The 24,091-nt window shown below is 42.6% G+C and overlaps 1 protein-coding gene across 1 annotated transcript in view; it reads left to right on the top strand.

Annotated features, from left to right (window-relative positions):
- RSRC1 (arginine and serine rich coiled-coil 1) overlaps positions 1 to 24,091 on the top strand; it is a 99,602-nt gene that overhangs the window by 14,662 nt on the left and 60,849 nt on the right. Inside the window, exon 5 of the mRNA XM_072933525.1 lies at positions 9,515 to 9,685. Within this exon, the coding sequence (XP_072789626.1) occupies positions 9,515 to 9,685 (171 nt within the window). The remainder of the gene's footprint in view (positions 1 to 9,514; positions 9,686 to 24,091) is intronic.

Raw genomic sequence — 24,091 nt, 5'->3', positions numbered from 1 at the left:
AAGCCTTGGCCTTGCTCAGAGCATCACTGCTGGTGAGTGGAGCTGGAGAAACAAAGCCATGGGGTTTGTGGGGGTTCCAGCTCTGGGGTGAAGGATTCTTGGAATGGTTTCAGCTCAGCCAGGGAGTGATTGCAGCTGGAGAAACATGAAAAATATATCAGTAAAAAACCCCCAAAATACACAGCAGTAACAGCTGCGGACAGCAGTGACTCCCAGAGGGGTGTCAGACACATTTCCCTTGGTTTGTACGTTGGTAACTCAATGTAGGTTACACATTTCAGTTCCAAAATCCCATTATATTCCTATTCCCTCCCCTCCAACGTCCCCAGAATGGTGTTAATGGTGTTAATTAACACCATGGTGGTGTGAATCTTCCCAGAGTTGTGGGGACAGAATTGTGGAAGGTTTTGAGTGACATGACAGGTACTGGTTTATTTTTGGAACTTCTTTTTGGAATTCCTTAGCTGCTTGGTTTGGGTAATAGTCTCAGTGATGGAAATAATTCAGTTTTCATTTTAATTCTTGCCTTCAGGTCTGGAAATGCAGGTGAGTGTGGTCCATAAGAGCTGCTGCAGAGTCAGGAACCTGTCACTATTTCCTGGGTTAGCTGTGCCTTTGTGAGGTCCTTTTGTGTTTTAAACAAAAAGCAGAGCTTGGAAGCAAGTTCTGTGAGACCCTTTTTTAAACAAAGCCTACTATGTAGAAATCACATCATAATTCACCTTTATTCCCCACTTAAATTAGCACTGACACCAGCCAGTTTGTGCTCAGCTTCATCAGCTGATCAGAGCAGTCAGAACACATTTTGAAATACAATAATTAAGTACTTCTGTTGCCTTATGTACTTTTTAAAAAAACAATCCAGGTTTTATTGTTTCTCTTTTTCTTGTGTGGTTTATATGACAATATTTTATGTCACTATTGCACATTCCATGAGGAAAACACTAATTTTTAGAACAGTAAATGAAATAGTCTGAGTTTCTTCCCTGGAGTTTTTAATTAGCCATAAGAATTGGGCTTGGGCAGGGTTAGAGGTGATTAACTGCCAGAAAAGGAGATTTTGGGGCTGATAAAGGTGGCAGCTCCGTGGTCTTCAGCAGTCTGCAGGAATGGAGCTGTTCAGTTTCCATCCAGGGGAATACAAAACCAGCCCCTGCTTTCCTCTGTCTGCTCTGTGTTTTCTACATGCAAAATATTTAAAGGGAGATGCATCCAACTTGCATGGAAATTAGGAAATTATCCCTGTGTTTATAGTGTGTGCACTGGAAAATACACACAAAATACCAAAATTCTTTGTTATGTTGTCCCTCCACAGGATTTTGGGTGGATGGTGTGAAATATCTTTCCTTTTCTTGTGTGTTTCTAAAGCCTTTTAATGGCTTGATTTTTGGAGTCCAGTTACAGCAATTTTCATTTTAAAAGCTAAGTTTATTTTGTTTTTATTTTGGAAAAAATGAGGTGTTATAAACATCTGTATTCTTCATAAACATGTGGTGGTAGAAAGTACAGGTGGAATACCTTAATTTTTTTTACATCTCATAGAATTTAAACTTCAACCTGTCTGGTTATCACTGAATTAAAGAAAAAAATTGCCTTTTTTCAAAGCTGTGAGCACAGAGAATGGGTTAATTTGTTTTACTCAGGAAAAGGTAGGGACACAGCTTTTCATCCAGGTGTTATTACTTGTGTTGTTTGTGGTCATTATGAATCCAGTCAGTCTCAATATTCCTAATCTTTCAAATTAGGTATTTATTTCTAGGAAATGCCTTAATCTTGTCTTTAAGCAGATTTTTTTTCTTTGCCTTTTAAACTGTGTTGCAGTGTTGAAGAAGGAGGAATATTCAGGTTTTTTCCCCCTGTTGTTTCAATTTGGGCTCTGTGCTGGTGGCACTTTGAGACTTCAGTTGCCAGTGCTGGTGCTGCATGACCTAAATTGGGATTTTTGGGGCTTTTTTGCATTTCTGAGAGCAGGTGGTGTCCTGGTGTGTAAGTTTATTTCAAATATCTGTTTAGGTAATTCCCTTCAGCTGTCTAATAACAATTTGGGGATGTAAGGACACAAATATTACAGAGTATTTAAGCTCAGACTGTCACTGGGGCCTCAATCTTGGAGGTTTTATTATCCCAAAACCTGAATTATTGGGTTTGTCCCAGCCAGACAGAGGAGCAGTGTTTACCTGTAATTAATCTGAGCTGAGGCACAGGGGAAGTGGAAAATCTCAACCTGAAAATCTCTCCTGTCTGTCCCTTAACGTTTTACCATAATATCAGAGGTGTTGTCAAATTTACAACAAATAATTGCCTGGGTCGTGATTCCATCTGGAAAATGCCTTGGAGCCTTTTGCCTGGCTCTGGGATCCATCCAGGGCAGATGCAGAGGCACTAATGCCTGCACAGGCAGGGAGGAATAACCTGGCTGTTTGTCCAGAGTCCTGCAAAGCTGCACCTTTGTTTTTTCAAATGGATTCCAGCTGTTTGGAGAAGGGAACAACTCCATTAATTGCAAGGTCTGATGGATCTGCTTGCTCATAGAATATGGGGCTCGTTTGTTCCTGTAGAATTCAAGTTTTCCCTTTTTTTTTTTGTTTTTGTTTTTTTTTTTGTTTTTTTTTTTGTTTTTTTGAGAAAATAGGAAATGTCTTTCCTCAAGGACTGCAGCACTTAAACTTTCATTCAGCCCATTTTTTTCCTGGTTGCTTTTCCTCAGCCTAAGCAGGGACAGTTCTGGGGTTTGGCTGGGAGAGGAAGGAATTTGGTGTCTTTGAAATGAGCAACTGTTGTGCTTTTGCCTCACCTCGTGCTTTAAACTCTTTGTATGACCAGAGGACAAATTGGGTATTCTCAACTCGACTGAGCCTTTTTTTTGTTTTGTTTTCAGATTATTGGAATAATATTTACTACCCTCATCAGCTGTAACTTTGATTTTATATGGAAGTTTTTATCTAATGTACCTGCAGCTGGGTATTGCACCTTTTTTTTTAGGGCATTGCACCTTTTTTTTTTAGGGGTGTGTGGCATTTTTGCCCTTGAATTCCACGACTGCTTTGAATGAGACAGGACAAGGAATGGGAGAGGCTTTTGGCTGTTTGTTTAATAGGACAGTGTACCAGTTTCTCTATTAACTTTGGTTTCTTTATTATTTTATTCCCTAAGGATTATTAGAATTAGATTCCAGATTTTTCTGCTCAGTCATGATGTGGCTACAGGAATATAGAGTTAGAAAAAAAATCCTGCTTTGGGACACTCTGAGAAGATGTGAGGGAAATTCATGTCAGGTAAAACCAGATGGGTTCTTGTCTGGTGATCTTAATTTGAGGTTGAATTTTAGGGAGGAGTCTTTAAGCAGATTGACAAGGGAAATAAATGGTTTATCTCCCTGCTTGGGAAGCAGCAGTTTTATCCATTAGTTAGTTCTCAGATAACACTCGGTAAAGTCTATTTTTTAACAAGAAAAATAGGCTTTAACGAGTCTATTTTTAGATAGACTAAAAATACTTTATCTGCAGCTGGCAGAGCCTGGTGGGCTTCTCTCCCATGGCCCATTCCTCAGTGCCTGGATTCCATGGGATGAGCAGGGAGCTGTGCCTGGATTCCCTGGGATGGATCCAGGGAATTGTGCCTGGATTCCATGGGATGGAGGCAGGGAATTGTGCCTGGATTCCCTGGGATGAGCAGGGAATGGTGTGTGGATTCCATGGGATGGAGGCAGGGAATGGTGCCTGGATTCCATGGGATGAGCAGGGAATGGTGCCTGGATTCCATGGGATGAGCAGGGAATGGTGCCTGGATTCCATGGGATGAGCAGGGAATGGTGCCTGGATTCCATGGGATGGAGGCAGGGAATGGTGCCTGGATTCCATGGGATGAGCAGGGAATGGTGCCTGGATTCCATGGGATGAGCAGGGAATGGTGCCTGGATTCCATGGGATGAGCAGGGAATGGTGCCTGGATTCCATGGGATCCAGGGAATGGTGCCTGGATTCCATGGGATGGAGGCAGGGAATGGTGCCTGGATTCCATGGGATCCAGGGAATGGTGCCTGGATTCCATGGGATTGATCCAGGGAATGGTGCCTGGATTCAATGGGATGAGCAGGGCAACCAGGAAAAGATGGGCTGAATGAACATTTAAATGGTATAATCCTGGAGGAAAGACATTTTACATCATCTCCAAAAAAGTTGGTGCTTGTCTCAGTTGTTTTTATTTTACTTCTCTGGCAGTGTGGGTGATAATTTTTTAAATCTTAAATATTCCCTTATTCTGAAATATCTTTTGTCACTTAATGACTGTCCAAACTGCTGGTTTGAAACAACTTTTTCCTCTTAGCATCAGTCTCATTTCAGGTTGAAACTCTTGACTCTGCTGTTGCCTACTTTTGTTATCACTCCTTATATTTCACTCCTTACTATTATCATACATATTATCTATATTTAACTTTCCCAAAGACATGTATTTTAAAATTGCAATCTAATAATGACCTGCAATGTTTAATAGAGGCAGCTACCTTTACATTATATATACATCTTTAATAATTCCTGCAGTCTGAACGACTGCAACTGATACCCAAAATTATTTTACCTTTCCAACAACTTGTACTGTGATTTTTTTATTATTTTTTTTTTCCCTGGTGATGAAGTTGAGTTAAACAAGGAACTTTCTCTTAATATGCTTTGAAAGAGAACATGGCATTTTGCTGCAATTACTTGTGTGTTTGCACTCTGGCTTTATTGCCAGTCTGAGCAGGCAGCTTGATGCAGCGCAGTTGTTCCATTGTTCTGGCCCAGCCCTTGGATTTATGGCTGAAGTATTAAAGAGGCCTGAATTTGTTGGCTTTTGTTTGTGCCCATTGAGCTAAAAATAATCTAATAAGGCTTGTGTCAGGTGAGAGATGCTTAGAAGAATTCCAGGGGAGAAGTTGACATCTCAGCACCGTTCTTTGGAGTGGGGGGGGTGCTGTTTGCCAAGAAAAAAAGATTATTTTTGCAAAAATTGGTCTTTCCTGGAAGAGCTCAAAGAGAAGAAAACAAACCCTGTCTTGGTTTTGGGCTCTAATTCCTCCTTCCATTTAAAAAAGTCTCTCTTTTGCAGTTGTAACCTTTTGAAGAGATTAGATTGGACCTCTAAGATAGAGTTCAGCGCTTTAGTGCAATATAATTGGGGAAATACTAAACGCCACTGACCTCATTTCCTTTAGAACAATGAGAATTAATAGTTGCACGTTTTATTAGGCTGATATTCCAGATGTAGTGTACATTTAATTAAGTGTAGTTTCCTTTTGGTTATGGTATGTGGCTCTGCTTTTTGTCGCAAATTCTTTCTAGTTTTACAGTTTTCCACATGTTTTCTTTCACCATTTATGATTTTTTCAAAGCGGGGCTATAAGGATTTAAATCACTTTAGCATGCAGCAAAACAGTTCCCATTCAAACAATAAACGCCATTTTAAAAAGCCTTTAGATCTTCTGTCACTTCATAAATATAAATGTATAAAAACATTATGCAGTTGTAGTGCCCACCTGCTAATTAAATGCAGATTTCCTCAAACTTGTTTTAAAATCCGCTTATTTGTTTCAACTCAGTCTCTGCTCAGAATACATATGGCCCTTGTGAAACTAATTATGCTTATGGAGCAGCTGTTAAATTTAGTGCAACTAATTTTATCCAATATTTTACATTTTAATTGATTACCTGTGAAGAAATTAGCAAATTAACACTTATTGTGCAGTAACTGAATGGGCTTTTATGGAGACTTTCAATTTTTACAAGCGGCCTGTGGAATAAAGCCATTTCTTAGGGTTTGAGATGGGGAAGTTATTGGTGAGCCTTGATTATCTGGTGTGAGAATTTAGGGATCCCGAGTGATGCCAAGCATCTGTGTGTTCTGCAACTTGGACATGAAAAGCAGATTGGAAAGTAATGGCTTTTCACAGAATTTTGGGAACATATGGGCTTATCTGGATCTAAGAACCCTTTGAAGATCTTTGAACTTGACTAAATGACTTAACCTTTGGCATGGTGGGTGGGTGTTTTGGGTGTTGTTTGGGGGGAAGGGGATCCATGCTGGAAATCTCCTCTACAGCTTCATTTTTTTGTGGCTTTTTTTTTTTTTTTTTTTTTTTTTTTTCCTTCTTCTGGTAGTTCCATAATTTGAACATTTGGGGTCTTGCTTTAATAGGACTAATTGTGATTCTTGTTATTTTTCAACAGCAGATAAAATAGAAAATTTGTCTTCTCTGCCAGCTATGTGGTCTTTTGTTGTGGTTTGGTGATGAGCTGGGGACACAGATGACTTTTGGGAGCTCCGTTTCAGGAAGTTTTATCTTGATTTCCCTGTCCTGTAGATCTTGCAAGAGACTTGATTAGGAATTAAGGAACAGTAGAGAGAGACTCTTCCCAAGGCCATGGAGGGATGGGACAAGTGGGAATGGCCTGAAGCTGATGGAGGGAGGTTTAGATGGGATGTTGGAAGGAATCCATCCCTGTGAGGGTGGTGGGACACTGGGTGCCCAGGGAGGCACGGCAGGGACACCTTCCACTGTCCAAGGGAGCTCCAATCCTGCCCCTGGACACTGCCAGGGATGGGGAGATTCGCTGCAATAACTCTGATTTTTAAAAGCTGTTTCCTGTATATAAATGTCACCTGCCACCAGTTCTGCACAGAGGTGGGAATGAGCAGAAATCCAGGAGCTGAACATCCACCTGCCTGAGCTGAATTTTATTTACACCTGCAAAAGGTAGAAGTGAACTCCAGTTCAGATTTGAGCTGAGAAACTGAAGTTCTTTAGCAATAAATATTTTAGATTCCTGTTGCTCCTGGTGGGAGAACTGTGCCATTAAGTGAGGAGAGGCCCTGCAGCGATTAAAGGTGATTTGTGTTGCTACAGGGCTGTGTTTATTCTGTTGTTTGGGGTTTATTTTCTGTTTTGGACTCGCCTGCAGAGTTCTGAGAAGTCAGGGTTACCTGGGAATAGTGGATTTAGGGCATTGCTCTGCAAATCTGTGCTGCCTCATCATAATGTTTGTAAAGGCAGTGTCTCTGTGCCAAGCAATAATTAGATTTAATATCCAGAATTCCCTTTCAAGTCAAAACTTCCTCTGCCTGAGGAGTAAGGATGGGTGGATGGACACTTTCACATTTGTGATGACATGCTAAAAATCCATTTTGAGCCAGCAAATGTTCTCCAGTTAAGAATACAGCAGTGCAGTGTAATTTGATCTATTTATTAGTGTTAATAGAGTGACCAGGATGGGAGAGCTGCTGTTGGAAGGTACCAGCTGCTGAAACAGGAACCCAGCCCTGACCTCTGGAGCTGCTCCTGGCAGGAACAGGGACCTGAACTCCCATGTGCTGGACAAGTTCCAGAAATGTAATTTATAGCCTCATCTGGATGGAGGATTTTCTTTTGCTTAGTCTATTGTTGAGTTTTATTGAGCAGTTGTTGTTTCATAAAAGGAGGGATTTTTGTCTGTGTGATTTGGCTTTTAAAGGCCTTGGCAGTTTTGCCCTCCGAGAGGTGCTAAAGAAAATTTTTATACTGTTCTAAAAATTCCCAATTTCCCTCAGTACTTAATGGAACTTTTCCATGAGGTACCATCAGAACTGTCATGGGAATCATGGAATTGTAGAATCATGGCATGGGTTGGGAAGGACCTTAAAGCCCATCCATAATAAATTATTAAATACAACTTAGAAAATCCTCTACCAGAAATTCAGGAATAATGAAATAATTTTGGGCATACAAAGAACCAGCCCTAATACTTCTTGATATTTTTTTCCATTTTGTTAATGGATGAATCCTGCCTTGTGTGTTTTAAGTTATTTTGCATCTCTTTTCAGAGCAGGAGCCATGTTTTCTTTTTCACTTATTTTGCTAAATTGTCAGTTTCAATGTATTAAACTGTGAAATGTGCTACATTATTAGATCTATTTATTAAATTTATTGAAATTAAATAATAAAATATGACTATAAAATCCAAAATTATAAAAATCTTAAATTGTGTTTTAAATAAACTAAGTTTATATCAATTCAGGATATTTGAAAGGTGGGGTATATAACAAAGCTGAGGTGCAGTGCTGGTGAGAAATGGCTGACAGGTTGTTCTTATGATGAAATTTTGTAACTGTGAAAGTAGGGCAGTAAGATCATGGAGATTTTCACTCTAGACCTTTAAAGCATTTTAAAAAGTGTTTGATTCAGGGCTGAGTAGCCAAAAGTTTCCAAACCCTGGAGATGAAACCCTTGGTAGCAGACGAGGCCTGCTGATGTCAGATGTTTGACTTCACCCACTGGTTTTTGGAGAAAATACCTAGATGTCTCTGCAGAGGAAGGCAGAGGAATTGGGGGTGTTTTGTTAGACTAATTTGGTATTTTACACTTTGGGGATCCTTTCTGTCTGCCTAGAAGCAGCCCCTTCTTTCTTTAGTGAAGGAGAACCTTCCTTCACTATCTGGCTGCTTCTCACAAGTGTTTTGGTTGGGGTTAGCTTAACTGGAGCCCCGGCCTGGTTCAGGGGTTCAGTGTGGTGGAAAAGTCTCTCCTCCAACCCGTTCTTCCGAAGAAAAACTCTGCAGCCTCTTGTTGTTTGGTCTTAAGGCTGTTTATTGCAAGTTATCTAAAAGATTTTCTCCTTGGGCTGCTGTGGTTTGCTTACAGCTCAGGCAGAGGCACACACACACCCTGACATCCTCTCTGACTCCCGACTGCTTCTTCTCTCCCCGCCCAGGGCTGCTGCTGTCTTTTATATGGTACATTACGTGTTACATGGGTACAGTTTGTCCCCAATATCTATTACCTATATTAAATGGTGCTTTTCTATCTTTTATATGGTACATTACGTGTTACATGGGTACAGTTTTTCCCCAATGCCTATTACCTATATTAAATGGTGATTTTCTTTTATATGGTACATTACATGTTACAGTTTTTCCCCAAAGCCTATTACCTATATTAAATGGTGCTTTTCTATCTTTTATATGGTACATTACGTGTTAGATGTTCACAGTTTTTCCTCAATACCTACTACCTATATTAAATGGTGCTTTTCTATCTTTTATATGGTACATTACATGTTACAGTTTTTCCCCAATGCCTATTACCTATATTAAATGGTGCTTTTCTACTCTAAACCAATCTGTGAGTGCCAACATCACCAAGAACATGGAGGTGAGGAAGAAGAAAGAGGAGGAACAGGACCGGCCTACATTCCTCCATCTTAAAACTTCTGACCCCCATGTACAAAGTAAAACTCCCCTGTACAGGTGTTAAAACCCCCCTGTACAGCACTCAAAATTTCTTCCCTTTACTTTGTGACTACTTCTACTCTAATATCTAAACTTTTGTGACTTCTTGTTCTTCCTGCAAGGTTGGTAAATCATTCCATGGCTCAAACCCCAAAATCACAGCTGTTTCCAGCTGCCTGCCAGGGTCTCAAATGCTTCTGAGCAGGGCCTGGAACCTCCAAAAATGTCTGAGGGACATTCTGAGTTCCGACAGTTGTGTGCTCTGCCCGCGCAGGTCGCGCTCGCGGGCCCGGCAGCGATCCTACAGCCGCAGCAGCGAGCGGTCCGGCCAGCGCAGGACGCCCAGCGCCTCCCGGGAGCGCCGCAGGGGCCGCGACAAGGACAAGGACAAGGCCAAGGGCAAAGGGAAGGAGAAGGAGAAGGAAACTCACGGCACCAAGGCCGGGTGAGTGAAACGGGGAATGACGCGGCTGGAGCAAAGGCGGGCGGCAGCGCCGTGTCCTTGTTGCTGTGTGGGGACCCAGCACATCCCGCTGGCTGTCCCCAGACCTTGGCACAAAGTCAAAAACACCTGTGGCTTCCATTTTAGCCTGTGGAAAAAATGAGGAATTACAAGCCACAGTAATGTGGTAGTTGAGTTTATGTGATATTTGAATTAACACAGGGTGAAAAAGTAGAATTTTGGGCTTTTTAGAATGGGGTTCAAGGGGACAAGATGGAGGAATTTGGGCATGTCCTGATTTTCTTCTCCTTCTCCTTGCCCTCCATGTCTTGCTGTGCTGGTGACACTTTTCTGTTGGTTTAAGGTAGGGACACACTGTCCAACATAAATTACAGATATCGACACATTATTGTAAACAGAATACACGTAGTTTTTGGTATAAAATGCAAAAACCACCCTGAGGGCAGACAGAATGCCATGGCCGAGCTGCTGGCCAGAGCTCAGCAGGTCAGAGAGAGAATGTTCTAGATAAGGGAAAATAAACAACCTTGAGAAGCTGATCCTGCACATTCAGACTTCTTCTTTGGCCACATGGGTTGGGAAACGAGGATTTTTACAATCTTGGGGTCACCTCGACACAACAGACTCCAAGATTGCTGTAGTGATTTTACCTTACCTTAAATTTTATTTTATATAAACTAAGTTTGTATCAATTCAGAATGTTTGAAAGGTGGAGTATTATTCAGGGTATTATTTAGAATATTATTCAGAATATTTGGAGTATTTGGAGGGTGGGATTTGTAGGGTTTTACAGTTCTGCAGTGTGGCAACATTTTGCACTTAGTGATAGTTTAATTTTCCACCCTTTCCCCCCAGCTTGGTTTCAGGTGGGTTAAAGAGCTTTCTGCAGTTTGTTAATATAAAGATTCTTCCCATATGTAATAGCCATAATTTATGGGAAAAATGGGGAATATTGAAAAGCATGAAGGCTTCTTGCTAAGAGAAGATGGGTTTGACTGTTCACACACACCTCCACCTCCTCCCAGTGGCAGAAGTTCCTCCTGGGCTTTGGCTGAGGCTCACAAATGCAGTTTCAGCACAAGCCTTGCTCTGGGTGAAGGATGGGAACCTTTGAGAACCTGCTGTCAGTCCAGTTTCTGCTTGGAATAACTTGGGTTTTTGATGACAGATTGCAGGAAAAGCAGTGTAATTTTTTACGTTTTGTGTAATTTACATAATTCCCTCTGCTTTATGTATTATGCTCTTGTGCAGCCTTTCCTGGGCTATTTGTCTTTTCCCTCTTTGTCTGATCCCTTAAAAAAAAAAAACAAAACACTGAGGTGTCACTTCATGACCTTCCCTTGGGTGTATTCCCACTGAAAAATCCTGGGGAATTTCTAGGGCAGCACCTTCCACCCACACGTGGGGTTCTGTTGGCTTCTGGAATTTTTACTTTATTCTCTGTGGCAGCAGGAAAATTCCTGGTTAAGTTGGATCCAGTTTGGACTCTCCAAGCAGATTAATTTCTGGACCCAGAGTCTAGAAAGTCTCATTATTCTACAGATCTCTTCCAGAACTTCCAGCATCAGGGACTGCAGTGGAAACAATCCTGTGGCCTCAGGATTTGAGCCTCAAAGGCACCTCAAGGACCAGGTCTGGTTCCCAGTTTAAATTCATGGCTGTTTGCAATGTATTTATTCAAAATAGCTGCTTTGGAGCTGTAATGAAGATCAGCCTGAAGCCAGACTGTAAGAAGAAGGGACATAAATTCTCAGGTGCTGCTTGACTTTATAGTTTAACTTTGCATAAAAGGAGGTATTTCAGCTTGGCAGCACTGCAGCTTATCTGAGAGATGTTGTATATTTGGGGCTTTACTGCTTCTCTAAAGGACAGAATCAAAATGCATTTTTTTCACTAATTAAGCAGCAAATTTATTTGTGGCTCTTGTAAACCCTAATGATGATTTTCTGTCCGTGGCTTGGCTGTGTTTGTAGGTGTGAGGGGGAAAGGTCTGTGCTTGAGGTTTCCTTTGGGCAGTTTTAGATTGTTTCAAGGGAGATCTTGTCACAGTAAACATCTCAAGAGAAATTTCAAAAGTAAATTAACTAAAATGATTTTAAATAATTGTATTGTCCTTTGGCATTCCCCGTTTCAGTGATGATTCTCTAATGATGAACACTGAATTTCTGGAGTGCTGCAGAAGTCCCAGCTGTTCATGAGATGGGCTGTGAAACAGCTCAGCTCTTCTCTTATACCCTGAAATGCTGTAAGGGATGTTCCACTTGTCCAGCCACTGTGGAGGGAAATCCTGCAGCAGCTGCTGGGAATGGGGGCTGGAAGTTTCCTCCACTCCCAAATCCCACGTTGAGACCAGCAGCATCTACATGCAGGAAGCCTTCAGCTGTCCAAGTCTGCAGAAGTGAGGGGTTTTACAGTGCTACCATGTTTTCCTACTGTTTTTTTGTACTAATCAAAGCATTACATTCATCTTTTATTTATGCTTTTTGAAATTCGCTTGTTTTAAAACAACCTGCCTGCATGTCTTCATTGACCTGGTTGGGTGTGCTGTTGAATTTTGATGTTTCAAGTCTTGATCAGCTTCAAAACATGCAAATTCTGTTGTTCTGAGATGTGTTTTTATAAGGCTCCTTGCTAATTGTTAAATTGGAGGGAGAAAGCTACTAAAAGCTTGTTAGTTTAAAATAGCTTTTCCTAGATTTATGGGTCTCACCGTTGCTTGTGTACTAGTGGAATTTTGGATTACTTCTCCAAGTGATTTTGACAATTTTTAATGGAATAAATTAAGAGCAGCTCCTCAGTTCTTAAGAGAAAAGAAGTGGTGAACCATTAATCAAACCTGACCACTTTTATTGCTTTAATTGCTGATCCTTAATAAGGTTATTGATACATTTGGGCATTAATGGTTTCACAGCTTCCTGAATACTTTGAGAGATCCCAGAATCCTGGAATGGTTTGGGCTGGACAGACCTTAAATCCCATCTTATTCCAGCTCCTGCCATGGGCAGGGCCACCTTCCATGGACCAGATTGCTCCAGGTGGTCCTGGACACTGGAGATCCCCTGGGCACCCTGTGCCAGCCCCTTCCCACTCTCCCAGGGAGCAATTCCTTCCCAAAATCCCATCCATCCCTTCCCCCTGGCAGTGGGAGCCGTTCCCTGTGTCCTGTCAGTATTACAGAGCTGAGGAGTTTGTTGTTCAAACACAATCCCCATTTTTCCTTTCGGTTCCACACTTCAGGGCTTTGAAGTTTCACTGAGCTCCCCCTCTCTGGGGACCTTTTTCCAGTGGCATTTCCCCACACCCCTTGGAGCTGGATCCATGCCCAGTGCCCTTGGATGGCACGTGGTGATTGATGGCTGTTGATGAGATTTTTGCTGTTTGGAGAAAACCTCAGGAGTAAAGTGGGAATATTGGAGTTTTCCGAGTCAGACTCTCCTGGAGCTTGGCACACGATTATTTTTCCCTTATTTTTCCCTTCCTTCTTCCCAGCTGGTGCAGTAGGAAGTCATTGATGGTAATTGGCCCTGATTTGCATAGAGGTGATGGAGTTGTGTGGGGCAGAGCACCCCAGAACTCCTCGGAAGCTGTGCTGGGATCAAAGGGGCCGTGCGGGAGCTGCTGTCTGGCACGGAGCTGGGGGTGCTGCTTGCATTAAACATTCATCACCCTCCCAGCCTGCCAGCAGGAATTCTGGGCTGGGCTGATGTGTTTTCATGCAAAATTTATTGGGGAAGACGAGGGTTGTAAAGAGAGATCTCGTTGCCTTTCAGCAGAGGGGGAATGTTTGATTGGGAAGGGAGACTCCTCTGGCACGTTTGGGGCCTGGGTTACACCAGGAGCTGAAGGGTTGGGAAAGCTGCTTTTGTCTCTCCAAGACCTTTTCCTCAAAATCTTACCTGCCAAAATCCATTTCTCAAGGAGCAGAATCTTGCAAATACAAATTGATGTTCGGGATGCTACAACGCTTGTTTAATTTGCACTGCTCAGGTCTCGCATTCAGGAGTTCTGGTTGGTTGCTTGAATTCTCTTTGGAGTTTATTTCAAAGAGGCTTCTGGGGAAAATGTAAAGTACATTGTGTGTAGTTTGTAGCCCAGGAGTCCAAAAGGAAAATACATTCATTTTGGAAGTTTTGATCCCAAACATAATAAATAAGGATTGCTGCTGGGCTGGAACCTTGCATGCCATGATTCAACCTTGATCAAATTCTTGTTGTTGAGTTGTAAGCATCCTAGAGCAGGTGCTTCCAGGAAAATGGAAATGGGCTGGTGGGAATTGCAGAATCTGGCCAAAAATCCATCTTAAACATGGACATTCCTAGAAAAACTGGAGAACTTCTTTAAAATCTGTTTAAAATTAGCAACTGCATTTTGAATGCTGAAACCAAACAACTCCATCCTGTGGTAGAAAGTAGTTTGAATGCTTATGGGAGAAATATCTTCTGTAAGAGAGGAAGATCATTTCCTTAACCCAAGAGGGTTTATTTTCAGTGTCCAGGCTAAATTATGAGGACTTTACAAGATCTCCAGTCATGCTGCTGAGAAGTGCTTGTAGTAAAGTTTTAAGATGCTTGGTAGGACTTCTTGGTCCCAGTGATTTCTTTTGGCAGCTTCTTGAAGGACATCTTCTAAGATTGAATGCCAACTTGAGCCCCTTTATCCAGCCTGGGCTACTCCAGTGTCTGCCAGGCACTTGTTTGGACTCCAAGTGGGTTTTCCAGGATCTTTAGGATGTACTGCCATGGCAAGGGAGTCGCTTATCCACAGTAAAACCAACATGCCTCTTCTGTTGATTAATTAATTTATTTATTCTTACTCCGTTTGCCTTCCTTTCTACCTCCAGCCTGCAGGCACAACCCAGACATGAGGTGACCTGGAGCAGGTGATGAAGTCATTAGAAGTGGGTCTCTGGGTGAGCTCAGTGCAGGGAGATTTAATCCCTTGCCCTGTCAGGATGTGTGTTTGCTGCTGGGAAAGGAGCTGAGCAGCTTGGGTTGGCTCCCCTGCAGCGCTCAGGGCAGGGATCCTGAGAGCACCTAGCCAGGTGTGGGCCGATGGCTGAGGAGGCTCAGAGCTCTGCTGGGAGGCAGAAGGAAGCAGCTGAGAGGCCAAACCAGGACAGTTTCCTCCCAGCAAGTCAGCCAAAGGCTAATGGGAAGCAGAGGAAGGTTTTTTTCTGAAAAGGACCGAGACCTCCGTATGCCCAGAGCAGCTCGAGGGTCACTTGCCTTTGACCGAGATTTGTTGCTATTGTTGTCTAAGCTGTGTTGGCCTTGTTTTTCTTTTTGTTTGCTAAAAATCCCCTTTTAGGACTCAAAAGACTGGCCATTTATTTAATAGGCAGCAGCATATGGGATGATTTCTTTTCCTTTCACTCCCAGACAGCTGGAAAAGCCAGTGTGGATGGGACACGTGGAGCAAAACTGTGCAGGAGGTGCTGGGGAACCACTGGCTCTGGAAAAGAAATAGATTTTCTTCAGAGTAACCATTTCGTTTTCATTCATTAAGTACTTCTTGTGCTAAGTACAAAAATCTAAGTTTTGTGTTCAAATCCTGTGGTTCAGACTGTCAGTTAGTGATGGCTGTCAAATGAGCTTCCCTGCTAAATTCATGGACTATGCTGAGGGAATTATATTTCTCCCTATTTCCAGAAATAGGTTTTGGAATGCATTTGAAGGCAATATCTTCAAAGACACACATTCTTTTAAGCTGTTTAAAATTTTCCAAACTATCCGCTCCTTAAAACTGCCAGCCACCATGATTGTCCTTTTATAACTATATCATTGGCATTATCCCGGGTTTTGGGTGGAATCATTCCTTGAACGTGGAGTGTTCCTGCTGAAGGAGGGTTTTGTTTGCCCACACATCCAAACACACACACGTTCTGAATGTAAACGTGGAGTTTTGGGTGTTTTTTTTTCCCTGGGACACCTTGTGCTGGGAGAGCAGCTGACTATTGTTTTAATGGCCTCCCTTAATCTGGGCAGGAGGAATCCAAAGTGAATGATCCGGAGCTGTGCAAATCCAGTTAGTGTGAGCTGTAATCTCTTTACTGGGTTTAAGGAGTTGGAGTGGCACTGAGACACCCTGCAGATACTGAACAGCAGAGATACAGTAATCACCTCACCCTGCGCCCTGCTCCTGCATCCTGCCCCTAAAACCACCACTCCCCAGCAAGGATTTAGGGAAAACCCAGCCCCAAACCAGCAAACTGCTCCTCAGAGCAGGCAGAGGAGGGGCAGCTCACAAACAGCCCATCTGAAAGATGTTTGAAATTCACATTAAAATATTCAACTCGCTGTTGCACCTCGTATTTTGAATTGGGAATGCTTTCTCTGGAATCAGCTTACCTGCTATGGAGATTATAAACCATCCATGGCTTTGATTAGGAAGGGAAGGGGAGTCTTTGTTTGGAGGAAGCATTTCTAATCCCGGTCTAATTTTGGACCTTTCTGTTGTTTGGAATTATAAAATAATGTGACAAACTTCAATGAAATAATCTGAACTGTTGTTCAGTGATAGGACACGAGGGAATAGTTTTACATTAAGAGAAGAGGGATGTGGATTAGATATTGGGAAGGAATTCCTGGCTGGGAGGGTGAGGAGGAGATGGGATGGAATTCCCAGAGCAGCTGTGGCACCCCTGGATCCCTGGCAGTGCCCAAGGCCAGGCTGGAGCACCTGGGACAGTGGGAGGTGTCCCTGCCATGGCAGGGCTGGCACTGGATGTGCTTTAAGGTCCCTTCCAGCCCAAATCTCTCTGATTCCATGATTTACTTCCAGGCTCTGGTTTCATCCTTGGCACCTCCTGGTTCTGTGCTGGGCAGGTTGTTCCTTACTCGGCAGGAATAAAACCCTACAGATAACCAATGCTTCCATTTTTCTGCTTCCACACTTGGATCTTCCCATGGAGAAGAGAGTGGCCAAACCCAAATTTTCCATTCCGGGTGTGGTTCCCATAAGAGATTTCCAGATGCAGAGGCTGCTCTTGACCTTCAGGTCCTTCTCTGTTAATGGAGAATCCCCTGATCCCTTCTTGGAATGAAGCTCCTTCAGTTCCCCAGCAGCATCCTCCAGCCCATGGGGCAGAGTGGTCCTTGTGACAATAATTCTGTGTAGTGTTGGGTTTTTCCCTTTTTTTAAGATTTTTTTTTTTTTAGATCATGCCAACCGGATGCATTGCACTTTTTCTGGGGGAAAGCTCTGGGAATGGCTTCCACTCCAGCCATCGAATTTTACAATATTTGCAGTGTAAAACCAGCACCTTCAAATATCCATGAAAGACAGGGCTGGGAAATGCTTGGGGTGACTTCCAGGGTAGGAATGGGGAGACCCAGAGGGAAGATCTTGGATTCTCCTGGATCCTGCAGCTCCTCAGCTGCTCCCAGCAGCTGAAGTTCTTGTAATACAAGGCCCATGTAATGGTGAATTATGTTGGGAATGATTTTTCCTGGGCTGAAATCGAAGCAGCAGGATCAGTCCATTCTCTCCAGATGGATTAAGGAATTGATCAGGAAGGTCTGCCTTGGCTGCTCAGATCAGAATCTTTTGAGGCTGCCTAATGGGATCATGCTGTGTCCAAGAGTTTGGAAAAGGGGGGTTTCCATTGATTATTGTCAGGTGGGCATTGCCTGTGCTTTGAAAAATATTAGGGAAATCCAGACAATGGATTTCTGGGAGAGTGTTCAGCACAGGAATGGGGAATGCAGGGCCAGGGGTGAGAAGGCTTCACGTGCCTGCCTCTGCCATCACCCTTTTACCTTTTTATTTCCTCCTTTGCTCTGCCTTTATTTCCTGACCACATTAAACAGTGTTAAAAAAAAACCTGGGTGAAGTTTTGGATCATGTGGCAGTGGGAGTTTCTGCTGGGAGTTAGTTTACAGGTCCCTTGTGAGTCAGGAGCATGAAGATGGAAGAGAAGGAAGGGGTTTATATGGGGTGGGAGCCACTAAATCTGATTTAAAGGGTCACAATGTGTTTTTTATTGAGGAGGACAAAAGATTAAAATCCATCAATTAATTTATTTAAAAACCAAAACAAGCTTTAGGCCCTAGAGCTTGTCGGAAATTCTCTCCATGAGCGTTAAAGATAATTTTAAAAATTCTGCTGCTTTTTTCCTTTTTTAAACATTCAGGCTACAATAGATCAGTAAATGGATAGTAGATAATTAGGTGTTGGTGTTATAGGCTCGAAATTTTATATGCTGTAGGTTTTAGATGGAATTTTACTCTGCACTGTAATATATTCTGACCTGTGCTTTGTTTTTAGGTTGTGCTTCTCACATTGTTATGGGGGAGGAATTTTTTCCTGACCAAGTTTCCTAAGGTTTGAAAAATGTATTTGCTCCAATGTCCAGCCTGGCCTTGGGCACTGCCAGGGATCCAGGGGCAGCCACAGCTGCTCTGGGAATTCCATCCCAGCCAGGAATTCCCAATCTCCCACCCATCCCTGCCCTCTGGCACTGGGAGCCATTCCCTGTGTCCTGTCCCTCCATCCCTTGTCCCCAGTCCCTCTCCAGCTCTCCTGGAGCCCCTTCAGGCTCTGAGCTCTCCCTGGAGCTTCTCCTCTCCATGGCTGGTTGGTTCTCTTCCTTCTCTGTGCTGCAAGTTTTGGAGCAGGGACTGATCCCAGGGAATTCCCTCTGGACCAGAGAGGCTGTGGAGTGTCCCAGGGGAAATTCCAGAGCTGTGCCCTGGGATGGCCCTGCTGGAGCATCAGGGGAGCCCCTCCCAGCCTGAGCCACCCTGGGCTGGGCATGGAGCAGGAATCTGGGAAGAGCTGCAGACATTCCTCCTTGGAAATGAAGCCCCGGTGCAGGGGTTGCATTGGAGCTGCTTTGAGCATTGCTGGTAAGGAGTTCATCACAACTTGTGCAGTAATTTTTAAATATATTCCCCATCAGTGCTTTTCAAAGCTCTGTCCAAATGGTTTTTGTAGCAATTCTGAAAATGTTACTCGTCTTGGATAAATGCTCCTTCCAGTAAGCGCCAGGATTTCTGCTCGAAGTCCCTTCCCATATGGAGAATATGTGGTGAAATCCCTTTTTCAGTCAGTCTGGGCAGGGCCATTTTGGGAACCCAGGATCCAATTTCAGCGTGGCACTTTTCACACATGATCCCAGGGATGTTCCTGTCTGCCAGCAGAAACCCAGGGCTCAGTTTTGCAGGCACTGCCTTCCCCTGCTCTGCCTTTAATCTCGTGCTGTGTTTATGTAATGCAATAGAAATGTTGCTAACGTGATTATACTTTTCTATCTTATTAGCTTCAATACTGAGCACAATAAAATGGAAAACTGTTTAAATGTTATGTTTAAGTGCTTGAGATAAGAGTTCTTGTAAATGAAATGTGATTACATTTCTGTAATAGATCTTCTCTGTCTGCTCGGACTTTGTTGAGCAATGTAATTCTTTTGGGATTGCTGTTTCTAAGTTTGATTTCTTTTTTTTTTTTTCCTTTAATTTTGATAGAAACAGCCATGTAAAATGTTACACACCACCAGACAATGCACAGAAATCTCTTGAAAAGGCAGGGTTTCCTGCGTGAGGCACAAAACCACGGCTCCCTAGTTTTCTTTGTGATAACCAATTTGAATTAAACATAATTCCCCAACATCACCTTGAATTTCCATCTGTGTAACCCCGATGTTCTTAGGGGTTTTGCATTTACCTAATGCTCTGGGCTATTTTCCCTCAGCACGGATGGCAAACTGTGACTATCTCCAAACTGGAGATGATATGAATAACAATTGTTTGCTGATCTTCCCCTGTATCTCCCTGCATAACCTGCAGCCTGCGAGGGCTGAGGAAGTGGCAGATAGCTTTTGTCATCCCTTATCCGGGCTGTACACTTGTAAGGAAGAGCAGGGATAATCGCCTAAATCTAATTAGGGGTTAAAAGAGGCCATGACTGTGATGTGGCAGTGAGACACCTTACTGTAGCAATCCTGTTTGCATTAGAAAAATAAGGTTGTCATATTGATTATTCAAATGAGCTTCCATCGGCCATGGCTCAGCAGCTGAAGCACTGCGAGGTCCCAGCTTTGGAGCATACATTATGGGATGTCTCCTTTGCTCATTTCAGCCCTTTAAAACTCAGCTGAGGGAGTTTTGTCGTGAGAATTAAGGGTTTAAGTGACCACTGGAAAATGAAGTTGAGCTCGCCCGGGTGATGGTTGCGATTGCTCAAAGCCATCCAATGAATTTGCTTCGTATCTTTTCTGGAAAAATCACTATTGGAGTTAACAGATCTCGTTTGTGCATTAATTGATGTTTAGTTCAAAGTCAAACAGAGCTGAAAAGAATAAAGTAATTGCATTCAGATCAATTCCACATCCAAGAGATAGTGAATTCCCCCGGCTCTGACTCTGGGGGCTGCCTTTTAATTTTTACAAAAATGTTTATCTGCTGCTGGGCTATTACAGCTTCTCAAATATTTCTCAGCACTTGGCTTTTTGTCATTCCCCAGTCAGGTCTGTGACATCCTGCAAGTGCAGGAGATGCTTCAGGATGTGCTGATTTCAGCCTTCCTCCATTACCTGTGACGTGAGTGCCAGACTCAGAATGGGAAAAAGTGTTTTAAAAGAACAATTTATTAATTTAAAAAAAAGTTTTGGGCCCTTTTGTAGTGCACCAAGTACCACGTGCTGGGTTGTGCTGTATGTACAAGGAGTGGACATTTTTCTGCTGTTCCTACCATGGGTTTGTACAGCTTCTGTCATTGCAGATTTACAAGGAAGAGCCCAAGTTGAATCCCAGCAGAGTTTGCAAATTTTACCCCATAATTGAAATTATTTCCCCTGCAGTTGGAACATTGTTCTCTCCAGCTGTTGGCTGTGCTGGATTTCTGCTGCTGGGCAAAAAAATACATCTAGAGACAACTAAATTATTTTATCCTCTTGTACATAGGCACAAAGTTTTCAACTTTATTTTTAGATTTCTTCACTTAATTCTTCCAGTTTCTTCCATTCTCTGCTCTTGGTACTGGATAAGTAAAATTTGTAAAATTATTTTCTACATGAAAAAAATTAACTGTAAAAGTTATCCACCCAAATGCTGACCTGCTTGACTGAAGCCATAGTGACCAGAGGAGGGGGATTTTAAAAAATATCTATATTTTATATATTATTTATGTTGCTAGGCCTGTTTAAAAGGCCTGAAAGTTATCAAGAAATGTTGCTGTAACTTTGCAGCATCTTGCTTGGACGGGAAGTTAAGCAGTGGCTCATCCTGTGCTGCCTTTGTGTGACAGTCCTGAGCTTTGTGCTGAACCCATGGGTGTGTTTGACTGCCTGGAGCAGTTCCAGTTCCACCTTCTGGGGACACCCCTTTGTGGCACTTCTTTGCCAGACACAATAATTTTGTATATTGAAATTGCAGCTTTCAGCCCAAACTGAAAATGGGGGAAAAGCCAATGTATGAGGCTTTTTTTCCCCCAGCAATATCAAGGTGCTGTTTGTGGAGATCAGTCCCTCATTTTACACATTCGTTCTAAATTATTAATTTTTAAAATTTGATTTATTTATTTAATTTTTATTTTCTCTTAATCCCTTTCAGCCACATGTATTCCAATGTTTTCTATCACATTCTTGCACCACAGTTAGCAAAAAATGCAGATTGTTCTGATTGATATCAGTGGGACTGGCTGGATGCATTTCTTAAAGAGAGGGAAATAAGACAAATATGAAGAGTGTTATAATAGGGAAAATCTTTGATCCTGGGAGCATCATAGGCAGAATTTTCAGTTGACAAAGTAGTTTTTTTGGCTACTCCTCCTTTCAGAAATTACAAAAGCTCAATTCATCCACAAGCTCAGCTGACTCTGGGCTGCCTGAGGTCACCACCTTGAAATTTGAGGTAAAAATAACATTTTAATGTGAAGTAGCACCACTTTGGGCTTGTCTTAGGCATCAGCCTGCAGTGGTTCAGGAAAGGTTGACTCAGTGATTTTTGGAGATCTTTTCCAGCCTTAGTGAGAGCCAGGGGAGGTTCAGGTTGGATGTGGGGAAGAATTTCCTCCCTGAAGGATTGGCTCAGCACTGGCAGCGGTCAAAACCATTGGGTTTTATATTTCATAATGTGATTTAATTGCAGGATTTGGTCAAGGGCTGGTCTTGGAGGTTTTGGAGGTCTTTTCCAACCTCAGTGATTGCAGGAGGTCCCTGCTGAGCAGCAGCTGGAGGGGACACATGGCACAAAAATTTGGCTGCAGTTTATTGGGTGGGTTTGTAATTTGAGGTGTTTGTGGGGTTTTCCCCTGGTCCTTTGCACTTTTGGGATTCTTCCCACCAGAAGTGTGTGCTCAGTGTCAGCTGGATCATCCAAATTGCCAGATCTTCTGTATGGGCTGGGAATCCTCTGGGAAATGCTGCCCTGGGAGGATCTGGCTGCTTACTTGACCTTTTGTTTTAAACAGAATATTTCACTTCACCTCCAAGATTTGCAGGTACAACAGGAGGTGTCGCCTCCTGTAACAGGATGGGTTTAACCATCAACCTCCAAATTCCTTAAGATCCAAGTCTCCTTGGAGCCTGCCATGTTTATGGTGCTCAATTCCTTCAGGAATCTCTTCTCTCCATACTAAAAAATCAACATTTGAAGGAAATCTTGGCTGTAGAACGAGACATGTCTTGTATTTTTGTCTTATTTTGGTGGTAAATCAGTAATGTGCAACACGAATTATTTTGATTTCGTTGAAGAAATGCCAGAACACAAAATGCTTTTGGCATATTCTGGGGGAAGGTGTCCCTGCCTGTGGTGGGGAGCTGGAATGAGATGGATTTAAGGTTCCTTCCAACCCAAACCATTCTGGGATTCCTGGTCTAGACGTTGACTGGCACTTTTTTGGGAGTTTGTTCCACCCTGCGAAGCCATTCCTGCTCTGTTTCCTCTGGACACCTTCTCTGGGAAGTGCTGGGAATGAGAAATGCCAAAGAAAACAGATGGAGTTTGTTTTTCACGGCAGGGAGAGGTTAAAGGCAAATTACTGAGAGCAAGAGAGTGAAATGAGTACGGCCAATGTGGTGTGTGAGAAGTTTAGATTTAATAATTGGTGAAATGGGAAGCCTGGAGGAGGTTCTGGTGCAACCCAAGGAGCACGAAGAGCTCAGGCAGCTTTGCTTGGTGGCCTTGGGGGTTTTTAGGCTGTCAGATTTTCTACTAAAAATACCAATTGTGATTTAGGGGAACTTGCAGATCTTTCCTTGTTCTCACCAGGCTGTGTTGGACATCAAACTCCAGCCTGTGTCTGTGTGTTCAGCTCTGTCCCAAAGGTGCCCAGCCTTGTTTTGGGCTGAATCCTGGGAAAACCAAGGTGAGAACTTCAGTGATCCCTGTCCATCTCCTCTTCTTCATGAACTCCAATATAGCTGCTTTTAATTTGATTTTATTTTTTCCCCCTCATGCTTTTATTAACTTCAAATCCGTTCCAGGTTATTTTATCACTGTCTGGTAAGCTTGGGTTTGGTCAGATGTGTTTGAGCCTTGCAATCAGTTTCTGGTTTTATTTAATTTTGATGAAATATTATTTCTTCCTCTCCATTTGTGGCCAGGGAAATTGTGGAATTCCCCCTCAAGCTTGAGCAACTTTAGCTCTCCCTTTTAAAATTTTATAAATTTTTCTTGCAAGACAGCCCAGCATGGAAGTTGTTGGAAGATACAACTTCCCTCCTTACTGAGCTGCTTGGAATGTCCATTTTGGAAAGACCAAGATGCTTCCAAAGGTTTTCCTTAGAGCTACATTGAGTTGAGATTTTTAAAAAATATTTTTTTTTAAATTGTAAAGGAAAACCTGAAACTCAAACCTCTTCTGACAAAAGTTGAGGTAGGTGAGGAGATGAAATATCCTCAGATTGAGTGGATTTGCTCTGTTCAGGAATAGGCAAGTTCTTGTCTTGTGTAGGAATGAAAATCTGGGCCTGTGTGACATTTCTGAGGATCGTCCCAAATTTCTCCTGGGTTTTTTGGGACTTTACAAATCTTCCTTAAAGTCCTGACCTGCTGTTTGAAATCTGTCACTTCCTCTTAATTTCTATTCTAAGTGCAACATCTTGTGCTCTTTCAAAGTCCTTCAAAATTGTGTGAATTTAAAATTAATTCTTATTTTAGTTTTTCTTTTTGGAATGGAGGAGGAGTAGGGCAACAAAACCAGCTGTATCCTGGTACTTCATAGGCAGAGGCATTTAGGCTTTGGGTTTGTTAAGGTATTTTTTTTAATTATATGAACATCTTTGTGTTTAGAAGCTTTGAAGAACTTGTGAAGTGCAAAGAACAAAAATGAGGCTGTAACTTGTGGTGTTTAGATTTTCCATAGAAGAAAGCCTGAATAGAAAGGAACATTTGCATGAGAAGTGTGGGGAAGAAGTTGTCTGACTTCCAGTGATGGGTTAGAAAAACA

This window comes from Taeniopygia guttata, chromosome 9 (genome assembly GCF_048771995.1).
Source record: "Taeniopygia guttata chromosome 9, bTaeGut7.mat, whole genome shotgun sequence".
NCBI lineage: Eukaryota > Metazoa > Chordata > Aves > Passeriformes > Estrildidae > Taeniopygia > Taeniopygia guttata.
The sequence above is the reverse complement of the archived record's forward strand: the minus strand, read 5'-3'. Positions and strand labels throughout refer to the sequence as shown.